This window comes from Lepidochelys kempii, chromosome 5 (assembly GCF_965140265.1).
Source record: "Lepidochelys kempii isolate rLepKem1 chromosome 5, rLepKem1.hap2, whole genome shotgun sequence".
NCBI classification, from domain to species: domain Eukaryota; kingdom Metazoa; phylum Chordata; order Testudines; family Cheloniidae; genus Lepidochelys; species Lepidochelys kempii.
In genome coordinates, this window is record NC_133260.1 from 50,607,035 (window position 1) to 50,623,927 (window position 16,893).

The following is a 16,893-nucleotide window of genomic DNA, read 5'->3' on the forward strand; positions in this document are numbered from 1 at the left end:
AGGAGGATTGGATGGACCTACATTCTCTAAAATTTCAGTTGATCTATCAACAAAAAAGATGAAATTAACTGACAGTAGATTGATGGGAAGTAGAGACCGCAGAAGTGGGGCAGCAAAATAAGTTGTTCATTTTGTTTGAAAAAGCATTGGTATTTTACTTATCAAAGCTGTCCTATCAGAACAGTAGATGGCAGTGCTCTCTTTGTAGACTTCAGTGACAAGGCCTTTGTTATAAAAATCAGTCCTTTCCTGATGGATCCCAGGAATGTAGAGGCCAGGGCCAGTTGTGTGTGCTGCATCTTATTTGCATGTTGGCAGTTGAGAGCAGAGAGACATTTGATGTAATACTAAAGTTACGTAGGGTGAGCTCTTGACTCGAGCCATCATTCAGTCTCCCAACATAGGACAGAATTTTTTCCTCCAAAGTGTTTTGTTTCTATAAAAACTGAAGTTGAGCACTTAACAATTCTGCACTGAAGTAGGTCTTCACTCACAGGACAGGTATGTCATAGGTACCAGCTTCCCAACATTGCCTCGTCAGTGGGCTTCAACCTTGTTCTTTATGATCACCATTGTGAGTGAGATGATAGTTCAGTCTCCATGCTAATTACATGTTTGCCATAAGGGTGCCAGTTGTCAGAGCGGTTTTTGTGATGGACAGATCTGGAACTGAACTGAGACCACATTCATGTTGCATCTGAAGTGGGATTTTTACCCATGAAAGCTTATGCCCAAATAAATCTGTTAGTCTTTAAGGTGCCACCGGACTCCTCGTTTGAGACCACATTCATGTAAGACAGGCCACTGAACAGCAGTCAGATGTTAGCCACTGTTGGCCTGAGTTACATTTGAAAAATCAGTAACTTAGGAGGTGAATGACTTTCATTAGTAGGTTCCCTGAGCCACCCAATTGTAGGGAGCAGGAATTTTAGTTTCCACAAACAGATTTAAAAATAAACAAGAAATAGAAGAGCCCATTATTTCCATGACTAAGGGTGGAAGGGGATGCGTTGAATTTAAGTGACCCCCACTCTTTTTTTTTTAAAATAATGGCATAATATATGGTTATACTGTCTTCTGAAATAATTCAGTAAAAATTAACCTTGAATGAGAGTTGATCATATTAATCTCCTATTTGATAATTACCTCTGCTGGACAAAGTGTAAAAACATTTTCTGTGGATATTTGTTAGAATTTAAATACAAATTCACTTGGCCATGTAAACACTCCTTTTGTGTTTCCACACACATATGGTCAGGTTTTACTGCCATGAAAGCTAAGAAATGTAAATTATGCACTTGCATTCAGCTATCCCACCATGAGGGTTGATCATTTGACCAGTAAGATGTCAAACAGTGTAAAAAATGGTAAAATGCTTTAAGCACTAATTTATTAGATCACTAATAAAAAAGACGTTATGGTCTCTGGCAGGCTTAGCCTTAGATACTTATGCCTAACAACAAACAAGTTACTTAACTGAATTACTTTAACGTAGAAAAATGCAAAACATAATGAAATGAAGTTCTAAAGAATGGCACCATGATGCAATCTAAAAAGATAGGCCGCTGCCTACTTCAAGGCATTCTTGCTGGAATATTTGACAGTGGTCAAATATTTGTGGTTAACTGACGTTATTTGACAGGTTTCAGAGTAGCAGCCGTGTTAGTCTGTATTCACAAAAAGAAAAGGAGGAGGACTTGTGGCACCTTAGAGACTGTCAAGGTTCCTCCCCCACTCTGAACTCTAGGGTATAGATGTGGGGACCTGCATGAAAAACCTCCTAAGCTTATCTTTACCAGCTTAGGTCAAAACTTCCCCAAGGTACAAAATATTCCACCCTTTGTCCTTGGATTGGCCGCTACCACCACCAAACTAATACTGGTTACTGGGGAAGAGCTGTTTGGACATGTCTTTCCCCCCCAAAATACTTCCCAGAACCTTGCACCCCACTTCCTGTACAAGGTTCGTTAAAAAGCCTCAATTTGCATAGGTGACCACAGACCCAAACCCTTGGATCTGAGAACAATGAAAAAACATTCAGTTTTCTTACAAGAAGACTTTTAATAAAAAAAAAAGTAAATAGAAATAAAGAAATCCCCCCTGTAAAATCAGGATGGTAGATACCTTACAGGGTAATTAGATTAAAAAACATAGAGAACCCCTCTAGGCAAAACCTTAAGTTACAAAAAAGATACACAGAAATAGTTATTCTATTCAGCACAGTTCTTTTCTCAGCCATTTAAAGAAATCATAATCTAACACATACCTAGCTAGATTACTTACTAAAAGTTCTAAGACTCCATTCCTGGTCTATCCCCGACAAAGACAGACTATAGACAGACCCACAGACCCTTTGTTTCTCTCCCTCCTCCCAGCTTTTGAAAGTATCTGGTCTCCTCATTGGTCATTTTGGTCAGGTGCCAGCGAGGTTACCTTTAGCTTCTTAACCCTTTACAGGTGAGAGGAGCTTTCCCCTGGCCAGGAGGGATTTCAAAGGGGTTTACCTTCCCTTTATATTTATGACAGAGACTAACACATTTATTTGAGCATAAGCTTTCGTGAGCTTTTGACTGGCCAATTGATCAGCTTGCCACACCTACCCACAGCCCATTTATAATTTGCAACACAGCTACATTATTTTTTATTAAATAGCAATCCACAGAATTAAATTCACAAAAACCACTGAATAATTTAAAATGAATTTCAGAAAAATCAATCTACTCTCACGCTCTACAGACAGAAGCAAATCTGGAATATGTTCACTGCAAAATATTCATTCATCTCTAGTAACTACAATAGAAGCTGCAGTTTGGCAGACAATGTTAAATTTTCAGTTAACCTGATTTCTGTTACTTATATGTTAAGCTTTAATTTTAGTGTGATTTTTATACTGGGGCTGAGGGAGCTGTGTCAGTAGTGCAAGTTACTTTCTGTGGTAAAGTGCTGACAGATTTCCAGCTTCATTGACAGATCAAGGGGCTAATCCTGCAAGTCCTCTGTGTGTGCAACTCTCATCAGATAGTTCAGGGGGAGTTCTCTGTGTGCCTTTCAGAATTGGACACCAACACTCAAAGCTGTGCTAGACATCTTTCAGCTTCAGATAGAGATACATTAAATCCTCAACAACTCAATGAAGTCTGAAAAATGACTGCTACAAATGCTCAAATAAATTTGATAGTCTCTAAGGTGCCACAAGTCCTCCTTTTCTTTTTGCGGATACAGACTAACATGGCTGCTACTCTGAAACCTGCTACAAGTGTGTTTCCCAAGCTGTATATTCATTCACCACAGAACCATGTTGTGGTATTGTTTAAATACCGAACATATTCTTATTGTATACTTTCCTGTCTTAGTCACTGTGTAGATTAAGAACTCTAGATAGTCTTATCATGCTCAGGTGAGCACCTTTCTGTAACTAGCCTTTAGCTAATTGCTGTCAACCTGCTGTTGCTGATACATATGTTGCCCTTGAAGAGTTGTTCATTCCACTGTTTGAATTTTATCACTGCTGTGAAGAATCAAAATGGCCTCTCCAACTGTTATCAGTTGTCTAGACCTAGATCAATTGATCAGATGTGGGAGAATTGAATTATTCAGTCCCTTCTACCATTCCCTTTTCTACACATTTTCAAAGGAATTTAAAAAAAAGAAAAGTACAGCAGGTACATTTGCCCTTAAGCTTAGTGACTCAAGGCAATAGGTTGTTGACAATTTTCCATGCCTTCCCTAGGAGAATCTTGTATAACATTTATCTAAGGGTGGGGGGAAAAATACTTGAGAAAGATAGTTGAAGTTAACAATAATTATGGCGGTAACTATGGCTAGGTTAAAAATCAGCATTTCACTGAGTATGGTAATTCAGACATGGTCTTGAGGTGAAAGGCCTACATTTTCCTACTTAGATATCTTGTGTTTAGACACCTAAATCCACATTTAAGTACCAAAATAAGTGGCCTTTTTCAGAGATGCTGAACAGTCTGTGGGAGCTGCACCTTCTTAGCACCTGGGAAGTCAAGCTGCTTACTTATATGCCAGAATACAGATTTAGGTGTGTAGCTTTAGCCATCCTTTTTTGAAAATTTGGCAAAAGATCCTATCCACACTTGTAAATGAGCTAGATTTTCAAAGGTATTTAGATTTCTAAAGATGCAGATTGGCATTTCTAAAAATCCCACTAGATGCCTAGGAGCCCATCTGCATCATCAGGCATCTAAATACCTTTAAAAATCCAGTTGTAAGAGCTTGAACTCAGGTGGAACGGCTGGGTCTACAGGAAGCCAGCTGCAGCTCTGTAATTCAGAGCTGTCTCGGGTAAGTGGAGACTGCACAGGTACAGAATATGTTATGCCTCTGGTGGTAGGGCCCTCAAAGACTTTACACCACTGGAGAATCGGGTGTAGTGGAGCCATTCTTCCCCCCTTTCCTGGCTATGGTCCCCTCCTGCTCTGCTGAAGTATAGAGCTTAACATCCTTTGTGCTGGAAAGAAATTATGGCCGTTGCATATTACAATAACAGGTGGAAAACAAATTTTAAAATAATCAACACATTCCTTCTCTTTGTTGCACTGCAAGAGCCTGATCAAAAGCCTGTTGATATCAATAGCAAGACTCATTGATTGCTCAGTAGGCTTTGGATCAGGCCCTGAGTGAGTTGCAAAGGGGTCAGTGAGTAGAGCTGTTTGGAAAGGGAGCTGGAGGAGAGGTTTTGCAAGTCACCAGACCTGTGAGACAGAGAAAGTACTCCTGGGGCTGCTGCCAGAACCATGGAGGCATTTGGTATCCCTGACTTTGCAATGGAGCTGATACACAAGAGAATAGAGAGACAGTGAATCTGTCTCTTAGTATCATGGATGGGATACCCTTGGGGCATATCTGAGATGCTGCAATAGAGCTTTTCCCAAGACATTGTTGTTCAAGAAAAATGCAAAAAGAAGATACCAACTTAGATTTATCAAATTCAGTATTTAGCCCCAAAGTTTAAAACCACCGTGCAGACAGTTAAAAAAAAATTACCATGTTGAGCTACTGGGAGGGTAATAAGATACTGACATATAGCCCAGTTTACATTTGACTCGGTGTTTATCTTTTTTGCTTCTAGGAGTTGCTGATTGTTGGGGACTTATTTTATAATAAAATAAGAAAAAACAAAACAGATACGCTGTCCAGTAAACACCAAACTTGAAACCAACAGTGAACTTTCAAGGCATCTGTCCAGCTTGTTTAGGCACTTATTAATTTCACCGAATGCTTTAAGTTTTTCCCTAGTATTAAACATTTTGAAAAATCCTCCATGGATTTTGTTCTAACTTCAAATGAAAATAAAATACATTGCTAAGAACTGGTGTTTAATTTCATTACTGCATGCCCTGTTCCAGTTTGCAGAAGACTTAAATCTTTTACTGTCAGTTTCTCTCACTAACTTTAACTAGTGGAAAATAATTTTTTGTATGTTTCTACAGCTGAATTGGCCACATTAATGGACAGAACCTATGAAAGAAAGCTTCCTGTCAGCTCTTTGACAATATCACGGGTAAGAAAAAACTCCACTATTAACAAAGATGGGAGTGACCTGAGAATACTTAAGAAATCAAGTGAAATCCTAAGGGATAATTATTTGTGCTGAGAATTCAAGTTGTAAACATCTTGTTATATTGCTAAATTGAAGACTTAGCTCTGTAAAACTGTTGGCTCTATCCACCTGCTTTAACTATTTATTGTACTTGGATTGTAAGCTTTTCAGGGCAGAAACTGTCTTTTTATTGGGTTTGTACAGTACCTAACACAAGGGAACCCTGCCCCATGATTGGAATCCCCAGATACTCCCACAATACAGATCAATATATTGGATCAGAGTCTCTGAAACTGGCACAGAAGGGTGTAACTTACAATCCCCTGTGCCAGCCTGGCCCCGTGCACCAGAGGTGAGAAGACCCATCCTAGTGGAGTGCCGGCAAAGCTGCTGTTGCCTGCTCTTTTGTGATTTCTGTCTGCGACAGCAACAGCTTTAAAATCCAACAAGTGCTCCATAGCAGTGGCTCTCAACCTTTCCAGACTACTGTACCCCTTTCAGGAATCTGATTTGTCTTGTGTACCCTCAAGTTTCACCTCACTTAAATGACTTGTGAGCAGATACTTCTGTATTTTTGTAAGCTCTCTCATTTTTACCATATAATTATAAAATCAGTTGGAGCATAAATATTGTATGGTACTTACGTTTCAGTGTATAATATATAGAGCAGTATAAACAAGTCATTGTCTGTATGAAATTTTAGTTTGTACTGAGTTCACTAGTGCTTTTTATGTAGCCTGTTTTAAAACTAGGCACATATCTAGATGATTTGAAGTACCCCCTGGAAGACTTCTGCGTACCTGCCAGAGATATATGTACCCTTTGTTTAGAGCCAATGCTCCATAGGAACCCCTTCTGCATAGGTATCTACAGGAAATGCACTTAATGTATTGCCTTGCCATGTATGCTCCCTCTTCCACTTCAAGGCTTGCACTAGAGTGGGGGTTGTGGCCACTTTCTACCACTGCAGTATTGCCTTCCACCTGCAGCAGACTCCACCAGCAAGTTGGCTTGGGTTATATTAAGCCAATAAGCGATTCTTAAATCTTGTAAATCTTACCCTCTGCCATACTCTCCATACATTTATTTTGGGGGTGGAGGAGGGAGATGTGTTAAATTCTCTTTATTAAAGAGATTGTGATGGTTTTTCTAGACTTTGCTAGCAAGTGTAGCCCATATGACACTTGCTTTTAAAAGAATTTCAAAGCACAGAACTAGTCAGAAAGAAAAAGGCTGACTGGCTATACTGGAAACTCAGCAGTACTAGTCTCACCCATTAGCGATCACTGGAATCACCAGTGGGGGTTTTCATACAATTCAGAAAAACACTTCATGCAGTTACTGAACACTTTGTGGCCTCAGTTCTGGTAGTCCTCTTGCTTTTAGCTGCTTCCACTGGGAGAAGCTGTGAACAGTTTTGCAGCACAGTATGGTCTTGATCCAAAGCCCCTTGAAGAAGTCAGTGAAAAGACTCCCATTGACTTGAGTGGCCTTTGGATCAGACAGCTTTGCCTTTTTTTGGGTTGAGCTGTACTCTGACCCAATATCAAGCTTGCAAGAAGCAGATAAGTTCTGAGATCATTACTGATGTTGGGGAATAAAAACAGCGTTTGTCAATTTTTGATTCTGTGAATTCAGAAAGGCTGGAAAATTGTGTATCGCATTGAGACCACTCAGTGTAACAGCTTCCCACAACTCCTCCTGTTCTCCGCTCCGGTTGTCTGAATTTAATTTTAAGAATTTTTTGTAAGATTGTCTAAAAACCTCTAAAGAGAGAGTTTTCCATTGGCATAGGTCAGCATAGCTTCATGGTGTTACACTGGTGTAAATAAGAGCAGAATTGGGCCCTCTCACTCCCATTTTTTTTTTTTTTTTTTACTATTAATGCCTAGAGACTAGCTAAGTCTAGTCCTTGTTGTTTTTGGCAGTGTATATAGATATGGTAAGATCTTGCAATATAAATGGAGAAGACAAAGTGGAAGAAAAGGATGATTTTTAGAGATGAAGGGACTTGGCCAAAGTCCGAGGATGGAACCAGGAATGGAATCTAGATCTCCTAGTTTCTGGTCCAGGGCCTTAACCATCACACCAGTCTGTCTTTCTGGACTGTACGAGATGTAGATGGAGACAATCAATGACTCTTAAGGTTAAAACATCAAGAGATGCTGTATATTTTTGTTTGCATTTAAGAAAACACTGCAAAAGTGAAGTCAGTTACTAAACAAAGTGAAGATTATTTTGTGGCTAGACACTTAAATGTGAACCAAAACAAAATGTGTTAATGTTCTAATATGCATTGTGACTGCTGTACACTAAATAATTTTTTTTATTTTAAAATCAGTTTATTGACAACATTTCTTCACGAGAAGAGGTGGATCAAGCTGAGTATTACCTTTACAAGTAAGCATCTTTTTGCCCAACCTGATCTTTAAATCAAAGCCCTTCCTTTTATAGGAATGACACTTTCCCACTCATTGACTTGGATTTCTGTGTTTTAAAGCATGTATCTGTTGTTCTTATAACTTAGTTGAGGGACATTTTTATATTCTTGGTGCTGGTATGGATACCCTATTTCCTATCCTCTGGCAGTGGCTTCCATAGCAAGGGAGAGAGAATAGATTGGGAGGACTTCGTTCATAAATATTTTCCGCTGTTACTCACCCAGGTCTAACTAGGATCCTACATTTAAAAAAAAAAAAAAGCCTCTCTTCAGATTATATTCTAAAGAAGAGATCAGCAGTCCAGAACAACAGTTATAGCTATTTGCTACTTATTTGAAAAAATGATAGATTTTCCATAGCTAATAAACTGGAATGTAGTTATTTGCATATACAGTTTGGCTGGTTATCACTATTTTAGCCTTTAGTATGATTAACCTTTTAAGATGATAATAGAAATGTATTGTTTTGTCACGTGATTTGTTCTCAAAATGCATTAATAAGCAAGAAGCCAACAGTAAAGAGAAGTCTGTAATCCATGTGAAATTGTAAATAAAACTCAATTATAACCTCATTTTCCCTTTTAAATTAAAATAAATGCACTAGCTTGAGGAAACTAGAGAAATAGTATTGGTCGGATCTGCTTTATTGTTCTGCACATTTCTCACTCAGGCTAGAGTTCACATGAAGGACACGTTTATAAAGAGATCTCTTTGCAGCTGGGAGGTTGTTAGAAAGCACGTGCACATTGCAGTGTTCAGCCAGCCAGTGCCATCAGGCATATAGGGAGCAGGGGAGTTAAAGAAGGAATAGCAACTTTAACTAGCACTCTCTCTTTTTGGGTAGTCACATCCTTAATGTTGTAAAATAGCTCTGTGCATTTAATTTTCCTTTTGTTTAAATATTAGTGGAAATGTTTAAAAAGGGAAGGAATGGAAAATATTTTTCTTTGGTGCTGTGTAAAGTTTACAGAATTGGTCCCATTTATGAGCAAATGGCTTGTAAATTTCATTATAACTAACCTGTTTGTGTCACTGGATGAATGCAGGTAAACAGAGGGCTCCCAAACCACCAACCATACAGCTCTCTTCCTTTTACTAACTAGAGTCTAAACCTGTATCAGTAATGGGGAACCTTTTCCACGGAGTGCCACTTCCTATGGCACTTGCCCTGCGCCCACTTCCAGGAGGAGGTGGAACTTCCAAAGGGATGGCTGATATCCCCCAACACAGGGCTGTCAAACTCATTCTGTGGAAAGGAGCATATTATACTTTGACTCATGGGTTAATGGTACCAAGACCATGCTGCTTATTCACAGCAAATCTCACATGCAGAGATGTTAGAACATGGCTCATTAATAACTAAACCTTAACTTATTAGAGTTGCTATTGCATTCAGTAAGACTCAATGCTCGGTCTTTGAAGCAGTTTGTGTGTAGTTAGCGGATTTGTGCACGAATTAGGAGTGCTAAAATAAGGGAGTGTGTTGAATCATGAGGATAGATGTGGCATGTATCAGGGGGACAAGTTTGTGTGTGTGGAGGGAGATGGAAAACAGGAGTGATATGGTGGAATGGGAATACACCACGTTGTCAAAAAAAAGGTTTAAAAAGCAGCACAACAAAGGAAAATGAGAATCAAGGAACTAGAACAAGGGAGATGGTGTTTAGGTTTAATGCCAACATTTAACCATGCTAATTCAACATTTTTGTGGTACTTCAAAACATGATTTACTATTATTATTCTCTCAATGTTTTTTGGGGGAAATAAAATACAGCCAGGCTGACAATACTTGAGCCAGAATTTTGATGACTAATATTTTAACTCTCAAAAAGGGAGCTGAGCAGCTTTGAAATAAAAATGCAAAATGACCCTCAGGTACAATTCCTATATTCCAGTTCTCATTTTCTACTTTTTCCACCTCCTGCAGACCCTTCATCACCTTACCATACTAATCTTTGCACCATCTTCTGTTCCATTTCCTATGCTTGGAATTTTCTTTTTTTGGCAAACAAGGAACCTCCTTCCTCTGCATTTCTTCTGCATGACCTTTCATCAATAACCCACTGTGTATTTGCTGTAGATTTATACCATCCCTCACTCGTGATGTTACATATACAGCTTACTTTAGATAGAGGGTGAACCATTTATATGTGATTGTGCTTGGTTTTACTGCCTATGCTTAAATTATTCTCCCATGCTCCCCTTCCTATATGTACATAAAGGAAGACTGCATTTGTGGAAGTGGCCTTGGGGACACAGAAGGGAGGAGAGCCTCCTCAGTGCCCTCCTTCTCTCCCTCAACCCCGTCAGAGGCTCTGGAGTGTGAAGGGCCTGGGGCACCAACCTGGTCTCCATTGGATTTTCCTACCTCCCACCCAAAAAAATCCCAGTGGCACAGCAGAATAAATTACAGCAATGGAGTCTGCAATAATTAACACTTCCTCTTCCATGCTGCAGAACACTGCCCTCATGAAGGGAAACTTGAGGGCCCAGGGAGCATCATTCCTGCAGTGGCAAACAGCAGTTCAGATGCCCTTGGCTACTGCATAGATCCTCTAAGACCAACCTTGATTTTGGATGGGCTATCACCAGCAGGAGAGTGAATTTGTGTGTGGGGGGTGGAGGGTGAGAAAACCTGGATTTGTGCTGGAAATGGCCCAACTGATGATCACTTTAGATAAGCTATTACCAGCAGGACAGTGGGGTGGGAGGAGGTATTCTCTGTGTATAAATAAAGTCTGCTGCAGTTTCCACGGCATGCATCTGATGAAGTGAGCTGTAGCTCACGAAAGCTCATGCTCAAATAAATTGGTTAGTCTCTAAGGTGCCATAAGTACTCCTTTTCTTGATTGCAAAGGGGCTGCATGTTTAGGATGTGGAGCCCTGTCCCTTTTCCAGAGGGGCAGAGGTCTTTGGAGCAAGAATCTGAAGGAAATATACAGAGTTTTCACTCCCATTCTGTGGTTATTCCCGTATATGGGAGTACTAGACCTTTAAATTGTAAGCTGCATAGACAGGGACTTTTTGTACATTGCCAAAACAGTGCACATTCAGTAAATACAGGGGCATTCCAGAGCATTGCTTAATATATTTAGTGAATTGAAATACAATATGCTTAATGTATTTAAGCCTATGTAACTTTATCTGCTTTAGAACTGTGGGTCTCTAGCCATACCACAATATCCTGCGCTCTTAAGTATAGCTGTGCGGAAAAGATGGTGCTGCACGGTGGGGAATGTCAATAACAAGAAATCCCACTTTTAAGCATGGTGTCAGCTGCTTGCAATACTCTTGTTTTTGTTCTCTTTTCAATACCTTTTTTCTTGTTACCGTCCGACTTAAAATCTTTTTGTCTCCTAGCATCCCAACATGAGTTCTAATCAGAATTCAAAACACTTCGTCTGCATCAAAGGCAGACGATTTGCCCCACTTTGTCCTGTCTTATTGAAATGTCACTTTTCCTCAGTTCATGACTCATGTTCTCAGATGATATAAATATTAGTATATTGGGGCTGAATTTTTTGCTGTCATAACTTCATGGATTTAAGGCTTTGCTAGCAGAGAATGACCCTTAGTGTATCATAGCAGTAACATGGAATTTTTACATGGAGACCCCTTTACAGTCGTTTTGTTGGTATTAAGCACACAACCATAAAGTTGAGGGTGAAAATGTGATCTATTACAAAAGTACCAATCCAGCATGCTACATCTACTGTAGATGAGTCAGCTTTAACAACAATGTTGATCCGATATATGCCAGACTCAAAGCAGCAGGAACATGGATATACTGTGTAAGCACACAATTTCTGTGGAGTGGTGTATTAGCCCTGCTGGTCTGATATCAGGGTGGGGATATGAAACTTTGTCCTTTGAAAAATGAAGGCACTTCCATAGATTTGACTGTATTACAAGATTTAAAAAAAAAAATCAGTATGTGATTATAATTGCAAAATAATGCAATATCGAACTAGAGAGCTTTTTATGTATTCTATTATAGCTCTGCTGGTAGCAAATTACATTTTTTTTAAAACTTATTTTCAGCTCTCAACCATTTCAGGACCACAAAAGTCTATAGATGCATAAAATTAACTTTGTTCCTCACAGTGCCAAAGTATCGATCTGATCTAATATTCCATGTTACAAAACAAGTTTCATCTGAAGTGAGCATGTACGCATGCATGCCTCTATTTGCTGCCACAGATTAGGTTAGATGCTTTTCTGCAAGTCAAGCAGTTGAAGCCACACATCATCCCAGAATGTTACTTAATAAAATGATCACAATGCATTAAATAGAAATTGCTCCTGCACCTTTGTCTAGGTGTATTATTTTTGCACTACTGTTATAGTTTCACTTCCTTTCTTTGTAGTGTATACACATACTGGTATTTCATAATATATTGTAACATATTACCATGCATACTAGGGACCTGGTCTTGTGAGATGCTTAATTCTTCCTTGAGGTGCCATGAAACCACACCTCCTATAGATTCCAATCTGGGTCATAGCAACATCGTAGGAGCCCTGATCCCAACCTGGTCTTTCAGAGTTTGTACATTGCATTCCTGAGTTCATAAACTCTGCAGGAATCATTGTGGACTGGTAACCAGTCTCTAACCTTCAGGGCCCCGAGCACTTCAGGCAAAGTGTCTACAAATCTCACAATCTTCAGTGCTCAGTAAGAACCGAATGCTGCAACCCCTATTCACTTGAGTAGCTGCACTTAAATCACTGGAGCTGTTTGCATAAGTAAGAGGTGCAAGGCCCCCTCACAGAAGAGTCTTTCACAGCATTCAGAAGTTGTCTTTTCCTCTAACACATAGTTTTTCAATTATCTGATCAACTCAGTCTAGCCCTGTACATTAGTTCTCCCTCAGACCTGGAGAATGTACTGAATTTGGAATTTCTAGATTACACATACAATGACCAAAAAAGGTAGACTAACTGCTTTTTAGGAAGTCAAGTTTTGAAGTTAACTGTTGAAGACCTGCAAATGGTTAAAAGTGTGTGTGTGTGTAGGAGAACTCATGCAGACTTCAGGTGGAAAAACCCTTTTCTGGGGAGGCATCACTTAGCTTAATAAAAGGAAAGAATCTTACCTTGTTAATTGAGCAGTCATTTCTCAGACTCCAGAGCTGTTCAGCCACATGAGAAATCTAGCCAAAAAGTAGCGGTGAAATCCTTGCCCTGTTGAAGTTAATGACCATACTGCCATTGGCTTCAGTAAGGCTAAGATTTCACCTCATGCTAATAGTGGGTAACGGGGAGCATTAGGTAAATATTGTCACTCCCAATGAGGGATGGAAGTGAGTTGAAAATTAAGGACCAGATTCTCAGTGTAAATTGGCATAGCTCCATTGAAATTAAATGAGCAATGCCCGATTACACCAACTATGGATCTGGCCTTACGTGTCTTGAATCAGAGTGACTGAGGAAAAAAGGCTGTTTTTATACCAGAGGGGAAATACTCAATATAGAATAGGTTAGGTACATTTTCTTGTCACATACTCAGATAGCTATTTGTTGCCATACTTGCAAAAAATAAGACATCTTTTTCCTGCCAGCATCCCAAAACATTTTGTATAGTAGATTAAATCAGTAACAGTTTGAAATGCAACATAAGAGGCATTTTACAGTCAAATCTTGAGATGTGCTGATCACTTCTGATGCCTGTGGAAGTCACTGGGAATTACTAACCATTTTAGGTGACAATTTCCTAATTCAAAAAGTGGTGCAGCCAACCCAGAGAATTCTATATTAGACTTTGTCCTAACTGATAGAGGAACTGAACACAGAACTAAAAATTAATGGTAGCTCAGGTATAAGTAATCATGACAATCACATTTACATTGTGCAAGCAGAATCTAGTCCAGATAAATATATATCCTTGATACTTTAATAGGGCCAGTTTCAAAATTGACCCAGATCAGCTGGAAGGAAGAATTTAATCAGAAAAATGTGAATGATAATTGGGACTCCTTTAAGAACCCCTTACTAGATGTCTCAAAAGCCACAAATCAAGGAAGAAGGCCATACTAATTAAAAATAGATTTGATTTAGAGGGGAAGTGAAGGCAGCTGTAAAAATAAATAAAAACAAATGGAAGAAAAGGGGAAGTTGATAGTAATGAACATAGATTAGAAATTAGGGGTTGTAGAAAACTGATAAGGGAAGTAAAGGGACACAAGAAGTCTATGGCCAGCAGAGTTAAGGACTATAAGAGGCATATTTTAAAAATTAGAAACAAAAATAATCCTGACAATGGTATTGATAAATTACTAGATGCAAATAATAGAATTATCACTAACATTACAGAAAAGGCAGAAGTGTTCAATAAATGTTTGTTCTATATTTGGGTGGAAAGCAGATGAAATAGTCTCAGTGATAACACTCTTTCCCTTTCACTATTGTCTCTAGAGGATGGTAAATAGTAGCTATTAAAGTTAGATATTTTTAAAATCAACAGGTCCAGAGAACTTGAATCCAAGAGTTTTTAAAGAGCTGGCTGAGGAGATTGCTGGATCTCTAATGTTGATTGTCAATAAATCTTGAATCATTTGGGGAAAAGGTAAATAGGCTGACCCAGGTAATTATAGGCTTGTCAGTCTGACATCAGTTTTGGGCAAGATAACGAAGCAGTTGATACAGGACTATTTTAATAAAGTATTAACAGAGGGTAATATAATTAATGCAAATCAACATGTGTTTATGGAAAATAGATCCTGTCAAACTAGCTTGCTATTTTTTTAAATGAGATTAGAAGTTTGGTTGATAAAGGTAATAGTGTTGATGAAATAAACTTGGACTTATGTAAGGTGTTTGACTTCATACCACATGACATTTTGATTTTAAAAAAATCCTGGAATAAGATTAACATGGCACATATTAAATGGATTAGAGATTGCCTAATTGATAGATTATGTAACTAAACAGGGAATCAACACAGAGTGGGTGTGTTTCCCAAAGGGGCCCAATTCTTGGCCTTATGCTATTTAACATTATCAGTGAATTGGAAGAAAATATAAAATCACAATAAAGTTTGTAGATGACCCCAAAATTGGGAAAGTGGTAAATTGATTCTGAGCGATCTGGATCACTTCATAAACTGGGTAAATGTATACAACTAGGAACAAATAGCGTAGGCCATACTTACAGGATGGGGGACTCTATCCTGGGAAGCAGTGACTGAAAAAAGAGTTGGGGCTCATGTTGGATAATCAGTTGAACATAAGCCCCTTGTGACACTGTGGCCAAAATGTGATCCTGGGATGCATGAACAGGAGACCATTGAGTAGGAAGAGGGAGGTTATTTTACCTCTGTATTTGGCACTGCTGCAATACTGTGTCCAGTTCTGCTGTTGATAATTTAAAAAGCATGTTGATCAATTGGAGAGGCTTCAGAGAACAGCTGCAATAATGATTAAAAAACATGTCATACAGTGATAAGATAAATAGATTTAGCTCCTAGAGTCTAACAAAGATAAGGTTAAGGGGTGACTTGATTAGTCTATAAGTCCTACATGGGGAACAAATATTTATTAATGGGTTCTTCAGTCTAGCAAAGAAAGGTATAACATGATTCAATGGCTGGAAGTTGAAACTAGATGAATTCAGACTTGAAATGGGCAAACAGTTTTGACAGTTAGGGTAATTAACCATTGAAATATGTAACAGGTTCACTCACCATTGAGGCGCGCCTCCTTAGTTCTTCAGGAGTCTGATTCCCCCCTCCTTCACTCGCTTGCCCCATACTCAGCCTCTCACTCTGGACTCAGTCGCTCCCTCTCGGCAATAGCCCTCTGGCCAGGTCACTCTAGTCCTTCCATTCCAGGGTAGGAAAGTCCCAGTCTTCCTATCCACTGCCCAGTCTGTGCTGCTTGCCCAGTGGCCAGTAGGGGAACCTGGGCTTGCCCACTACTCTGGGTTCCAGCCTAGGGACTCTGCCTAGCAACTAAGGTCTGTACAAGTTCTGACCTTGTTGCTGTTTTCCTGGGCCTTTTCCTACCTTTCTTCCCTATCTTCTGGCCCTTTAGGTTACCACTGGGGCTTCCTCTTCTCCATGTGACTACTTCCCCCCCCCCGGGCTCTTTCTAGTGTCTGTTATCAAAGGAAGGATCCTAGGGCTTACTCTCCTTCTAGACCTCTTCCTTGTATCTAGCTGCCTTCCTTTTTCTCTAAGGAGTGACTGCAGAGCTCCTTCTTGCAGCCTTCTCTTACTACCAGTTTCCTCTCTTTATAAGCTTATCCCAGCTAGGCTTCCTAAGCCCTTGTGCCTGATCAGGCCCCAGCTTTCCTCCAGGTGCAGCCTATAAAGTTAATTGGCCTCTTCTAACCAGCTCTGCCTTGGGTGGACAACCCATTACGGAATAATTTGCCAAGGGTGGTGGTGGATTCTCCATCACTGACAGTTTTAAAATGAAGATGGGATGCTTTTCTGAAAGATCTGCTATGGGACTTATTTTGGGGAAGTTTTGTGTCCTGTGTTACACAGGAGGGCAGACTAGATGATCACAATGGTACCTTTTGGCTTTTGAGTCTGAGTTGCTGCAGCAAGTCTCAGGATTTGGCTCTTTTCCCAAAGTTAAAGTGGAGTGCATTCAATATCAGTCTGAAGGTTATTTCAGAGCCTGGACTCATAACAGCCAAAAGCCCTACTGGAGACAGATTGTGAATTATATTTTAGAAATTTTAAGAGATGAGCCACAAAATAAAAGTTGCAGCCAAAAAACGTAGAGAGCTAATAGTTCAGATGAATATAAATGAGCAAGACATGAGATTCAGAAAAACATTTTTAAGAGACAGAGATGTGTCCAGAAGCCAAATCAGACATCTAACAACGGGCAAAATATATTTGAGACTTAAGCCCTATCCAGCTACCATTGAAATG

General features: G+C 39.4%; 1 protein-coding gene across 3 annotated transcripts in view; it reads left to right on the plus strand.

The window, feature by feature from the left end:
* The window catches only part of MRPS27 (mitochondrial ribosomal protein S27), a 61,812-nt gene that overhangs the window by 8,411 nt on the left and 36,508 nt on the right, over positions 1 to 16,893 (plus strand). For all 3 annotated transcript variants that reach the window (XM_073344308.1, XM_073344310.1, XM_073344309.1), the window contains exons 3-4: positions 5,460 to 5,530; positions 7,911 to 7,969. In XM_073344308.1, the coding sequence (XP_073200409.1) occupies positions 5,460 to 5,530; positions 7,911 to 7,969 (130 nt within the window). The remainder of the gene's footprint in view (positions 1 to 5,459; positions 5,531 to 7,910; positions 7,970 to 16,893) is intronic.